The 6,000-nt window shown below is 40.6% G+C and overlaps 1 protein-coding gene across 4 annotated transcripts in view; it reads right to left on the reverse strand.

Annotated features, from left to right (window-relative positions):
• LOC121551031 (cell division cycle protein 16 homolog) overlaps window positions 1-5,208 on the reverse strand; it is a 62,334-nt gene extending 57,126 nt beyond the window's left edge. For 3 of the 4 annotated variants that reach the window (XM_041863572.1, XM_041863557.1, XM_041863579.1), the window contains exons 1-3: window positions 5,008-5,208; window positions 3,146-3,200; window positions 2,956-3,053 (exon numbers count right to left, since the gene is read on the reverse strand). In XM_041863572.1, coding sequence (XP_041719506.1) covers window positions 2,956-3,053; window positions 3,146-3,200; window positions 5,008-5,055 — 201 coding nt within the window. In that variant the 5' untranslated portion in view covers window positions 5,056-5,208. The remainder of the gene's footprint in view (window positions 1-2,955; window positions 3,054-3,145; window positions 3,201-5,007) is intronic. The other variant, XM_041863564.1, reaches the window with a different exon arrangement.
• Window positions 5,209-6,000: the final 792 nt, after the last annotated feature.

A 6,000-nucleotide genomic window follows, 5' to 3' on the forward strand; every position in this document is an offset into this window, starting at 1 on the left:
TGCAGTGCAAGACAACCTCCTTCCATCAGCAAGGGCATTGAAGATTAAACGTGGCTGGGTCTTTCAGCATGACAATGATCCCAAACACACCGCCCGGGCAATGAAGGAGTGGCTTCGTAAGAAGCATTTTAAGGTCCTGGAGTGGCCTAGCCAGTCTCCAGATCTCAACCCCATAGAAAATCTTTGGAGGGAGTTGAAGGTCCGTGTTGCCCAGCGACAGCCCCAAAACATCACTGCTCTAGAGGAGATCTGCATGGAGGAATGGGCCAAAATACCAGCAACAGTGTGTGAAAACCTTGTGAAGACTTACAGAAAACGTTTGACCTGTGTCATTGCCAACAAAGGGTATATAACAAAGTAGAGAAACTTTTGTTATTGACCAAATACTTATTTTCCACCATCATTTGCAAATAAATTCATAAAAAATCCTACAATGTGATTTTCTGGAATTTATTTTTCTCATTTTGTCTGTCATAGTTGACGTGTACCTATGATGAAAATTACAGGCCTCTCTCATCTTTTTAAGTGGGAGAACTTGCACAATTGGTGGCTGACTAAATACTTTTTTCCCCCACTGTATATATATATATAGCGATATGAAAAAATATAGGATGTCTTCACCAGATGACTTGAAAAGCTCCATTTGAGAATAATTAATTATTCTAGAATGATTGGGGTGATTTTGCAACAGTAGTAAATAGAATGCGCAATTGGGTATAACTTACCAACTGCAAGATGCAATCTGTGGCCAAAGCACTGCAATCTGGTCCACTTGTTCAGGGCGGCAGCCTTCACCATGTTCGCGGCATTGTCTGTTATTATACAGACTAGACAACTCTCATCTAGGCCCCAATCAGCTAAAGCTTCTCTCATCCCTGTTGCGATGTTCTCACTTGTATGATCCTCTGGGAAAAATGCAGTTTGCAAACAGCGACTTTTCAGGTGGAAGTCCTCATTAATAAAGTGTACGGTCAGACTTATGTAGGGCTGGACCACAAGTCCGTTGTTGCTGTATAATATTCCACTTGTGACATCTCGGTTTCAACTTGTGCCTTGCATTTCTCGTACAACTCTGGGATGGCAACTTGAGAAAAATAGTTGCGTGATGACATTACATACCGCTTGTCAAGCGACCGGATCATGTTTTTAAAACCCTCTTTGGTAAACGTGTTAATTGGTACCATGTCTTTGGCGATGTGAAATGTTATTGAATCTGTGATTTCCCTCTGCCGTTTGGAACCTTTCTCGTATGGTGTAATACTGGAAAAGGCATCCAAAATAGATTTTTGCTTTGGAGGGCATTGAGATGCTTTTCACTCGTCATACGAAGATTTGTGGTGCCGCCTTAAATGATCGAACAAATTGGTCGTGTTGCCTCGTGTTGTGGCAACAATTGCAAGGCACTCTCGACAAAGTACCTGTTTTTGGTCAATATCATCCTGTCGGTAGCTGAAATATTTCCATATAATTGACGATGCATTTCTTTTTGCAACCAAATTCTCCATGTGTCTTTTTTGCCTGTTCCTCGCTCATCATTTCGTCACGCGCAAGCAGAGCCTGCATGTCAACCACGTGCAGCAACGAACGCCGTGTTTAAAATAATAATAAACTGTGTATCCAATAACCCATAAATCTGAGTAAATGACATTATATCAGAGAGATATAATGCTAGTTTAACATTAAAAAAATATATATATATTGTAGACTGATATGTTTACCTTACTAAATCGCACGTTCTGCGATGTGACTATTGCGGATGCATACATCGCAATGTCGATGCTGAAACTATATATATCGTGCAGCCTTACTTAGCATTATTATGCACAGGGACTATGGTGGTTTGCGTGAAACATGTAGGTATTACAGACTGGGTCAGAGAGGTTGAAAATGTCAGTGAAGACACTTGCCAGCTGGTCAGCACATGCTCTGAGTACTCGTCCTGGTAATCCATCTGGCCCCGCAGCCTTGTGGATGTTAACCTGTTTAAAGGGCTTACTCAGATCGGATACGGAGAGTGTGATCATACAGTCGTCCGACTATTTGTATTAAATTGATAGATATGGTGATACATACCCGTAACTCAAAGTGCAGAATTTGTCACATCCCTAGTAGCTATCTCATTCAAATGTATTGTTATCCGTTGTTGCTAGCGATATTCATAAAAACATAAAATAAGTTACTTCATATTTTCACAGACCCCCTGCAGTACCTCCGTGGACCCCCGGTTGAATACCCCTGGTCTAAACCTTAATACACCTCGCTTGCGATGCAGTTTTGGAAACATTTAGAACTTTACTCTCATATCAGCGAGAGAAAATCTATTTGAATACAAAAGACACGCTTACTGTACACAGTTGTAGTTGCACACAGCTGTTTTGAATAACACATTACATGCTTCAGCAGCCGAAGTACGACATTTGAGTGCATAGTGGAAGGAAATTCCTTACACCGGCTGAATGCATGTGTTATTCAAAACACAGCCATGTGCAACTGTGCTAAAACTGCAAACAATAAGTAATTTTTATGTATAAAAAAATAATAACATCTCACTAATGGAAGTTCCAAAGGTTTTAAAAACCGTATCGCAAGTGAGAATTGTTAACGTTTCTAAACATTAAAACAGAGCGTCGGGATTGTAGTCCACATTGAGCCAGCTGTGTTCCATTCATTCAACTGAGAACCCTAGGGATGGCTGTATGCCCCCTTGGGTTCTCGAGAGCTAACCCAGTACAATACTTCTTATAAAAAAAGAACAAGCGCATAATCTGGATAGCACAAAGTTTTGAAAGCTACAGAGAAGAATGTGATGTGTAGACTGGACGGACTCATAATGTAGCCCTACATATCATTAACATGTCATTAGTCCTGCTGCATGCAAGCCTGAGTGCCCTTCAGTGAGTGCGGAGTTGACACAGAAATATGCAGGTACCCAGGGAGCCAACCAGCTGGTCTTACCTTATCTAGTTTGCGTGAGCGGAGGGCATGGGAGGCTCTGTGGTACTGGGAGGTGAGGTAAAGGCACTGTGCTAGCCAGTATATATCCTGGGGGTCTTCTGTGAAAGGTACAACTTCAGTTAAATAGACTACTAACATACCTTCTATAGTAACTAGCCAGATGATCTCATCAGTCAAGAAGATCACTCACCATGAGACAGGGATGCAATCTTATCTGCCCAAAATAAAGCGCTTTGATACTGTTGCTGCAAACAAAACAGACAGGAAAGGCAGCATGAAACCAAACACTCTGAATGTGTTGACTAGAAGTATGAAACTGATACTGTCAGAAGCTGTCAATACTCACTGATACAAGTTAGCAGTTAGCTAACCTTGATATGTGGCTACCCTCCAAGTAGCCCAAGAATTTAACCAGATTCTGGGTTTACAGGAGAAGTTGAATATGGCGATTCTCATTTAAGACCAGGAAGCAGCCATTCAACTTTCCATTCACCAGCTTTTCAAGCAACTTGTCATTACTACCATCACACCGATATCTTCAAAGAAATTTCGAAATAAAAAGTTACATGCAACCCAAAAAAAATATTTTGACTTAGTTCGCATGCAGCAAATCTACCTCTTCTGCAATATTAGTAATTCAATTAAAATACACACAATAAAGCATATCTAGAAATATACAAACATTGTAAAAACGTACCGTACATTGTCTACTTAATTCACTTACATGAAATATTATTGTATTCTGTGTAGCGCGGGTGAAACAGATTAATATGACATGCATACACTGTTGTAGGTGATCAAACAGAGATCTGTATATAATGACGAGATGCTCATGTCTTCGCACTAACAATGGGAGTCATTGTTAACAGATGCGTGAAGGTAGACGACAAGCTTAGGTCCAGAATAAGCCCATAGAAACGCATTGGGCTTATTTTTGACAGATTTTGACCAAAGTGAAACCTCTCGTTTCACCTCTTCCTCTCTGGAAGAAATAAATCACATTTTCTGTTGCTGGATCAGTTGAGCTGTGCATGGCATTAATTAGTGATTTTATTGGAGGTGCAGAAGAGGTGGATGCACACTTGGTCAAAAACAATACCAGACAAGGCATTTTTTTCGGTTGAATGTAACATTTAGACCTTTTTTAGAAGTACATACCGGCCATGACGGCAGTAATGACGATAATTGCTCAGCGAAACTCCAGACTATGGTAAGTACCAAACGCATTTTGACATTAAGCTTGTAAAGCTGGTGAATGGCAAGTTGAATGGTTTTGTAAGCATAATAATCTTATCTTTCATGTCAGCGAGAAACAAACAAAAATGTTAAATTGATACACAACTTGATAGGGTTCCCATATGGCCATATCTCCATGTTACAGCACTTGTTTACGTTAAACAAGAGGCGACCACATGTGCTAATTAGCCATCTAGCATGCTCCGAACACCTGTGTGGAAGCGGAGTGGAAGTGTAACGTTAGTTTCGTCGGATGGAGGCAACCATAGCTGTATGGATCTGTGCAAAACTGCTACACGTGTAACTTTTATTTGAATGATTATTTCTTGCTGCTTAAAGTTGAGGGCCATATGGTTCGAAAGACATCTCGCAAGCGATGGTTGACGTTTCTAAACCTTAACACAGCGTCGGGATTGTAGTTCAGATAAGGCCGTCGTGGGCGAAATTCACGGCTGAGAACTGTAGGGAGAAGGCAGAATGCCGCATAGAGTTTGAGAGCTATGAATAGGGTAGCTAGTTAACGTTACCGTAGCCCAAGTACATAACGTTACAGTAGTAGCCAACGTTAGCTAGTTCTGGTCATTCACTGACTTGGGTAGTAGGGAAGTTAACTAGGTACTAACGTTAGCATAATGTTGATTTCTAAGCTCGCTAACGCAAATGTATGTTGCACAGCTGGAAACTGTAGACTTGTCATTACGAACAGTAGTCCATTCACTTAGCTAACTAGCCGGTGCAACAAATTACGCCAATCTGACAGCGGCAAACTAGCCAACTAACGTTACCTACTTAGCCCAGTTAGTCTACGTTTGTTACCTGATCAATGTAGTGTCGTACACGTTTTCGAAGTCTGTCGAGATTCATTGTGATGGTCCTAATGCTCCCTTTAAAAATCAAAGCGTAACATTATCATTCAGTGACAAATAAAACTATCGTAAGAAAATAAACTCGCTAGTAGTAGAGCATTAGCTAACTACGCAAGGCAAAAAAAATCCGCGGCTCTTCTTGCAGCGGGAGTGTCACTTAATATACTCCGCAAGGAACTCGAGCCTTTGATTAGAGTTCCGGTCATTTCAGAGACAATTTTTTTCCCCACCATTCAAATGGTGAATGTGGTACGCGTTGCATTTTAATAGTGATTCAGAACCCCACATCATACAGTGTGACCCTTTCAATTGTGATTTTAACTGAGACTGAGTGCACAAGCCAAACCCAAAACCTTTCCCGGGAGTTTTCAGTTGAAAGTCCTGGATTTCGCGGGAAATTGGCCTTGAGCTTTTGATCGGGAGTGTACAGTGTAATATTTACAGGTAAGGAAAGCTTCTGCAACTTAATTATGTCATTGGCAAGTATGGTTCTTATAAAAACATGCTTTAATTATAACTTGGAGAGCTGTTTAGACCCTGGTTTTCATAGTTTCATCATCTCTGAGCTAGCTAGTGAGGGAATAAAGTATTTCATCCCCTGCTGATTATGTACGTTTGCCAACTGACAAAGAAATGATCAGTCTATAATTTTAATGGTAGGTTTATTTGAACAGTGAGAGACAGAATAACAACAAAAAAATCCAGAAAAACGCATGTCAAAAATGTTATAAATTGATTTGCATTTTAATGAGGGAAATAAGTATTTGAACCCCTCTCAATCAGAAATATTTCTGGCTCCCAGGTGTCTTTTATACAGGTAACGAGCTGAGATTAGGAGCACACTCTTAAAGGGAGTGCTCCTAATCTCAGTTTGTTACCTGTATAAAAGACACCTGTCCAAAGCAAGCAATCAATCAGATTCCAAACTCTCCACCATGGCCAA

Source organism: Coregonus clupeaformis, chromosome 40 (genome assembly GCF_020615455.1).
Source record: "Coregonus clupeaformis isolate EN_2021a chromosome 40, ASM2061545v1, whole genome shotgun sequence".
Lineage (NCBI taxonomy): Eukaryota > Metazoa > Chordata > Actinopteri > Salmoniformes > Salmonidae > Coregonus > Coregonus clupeaformis.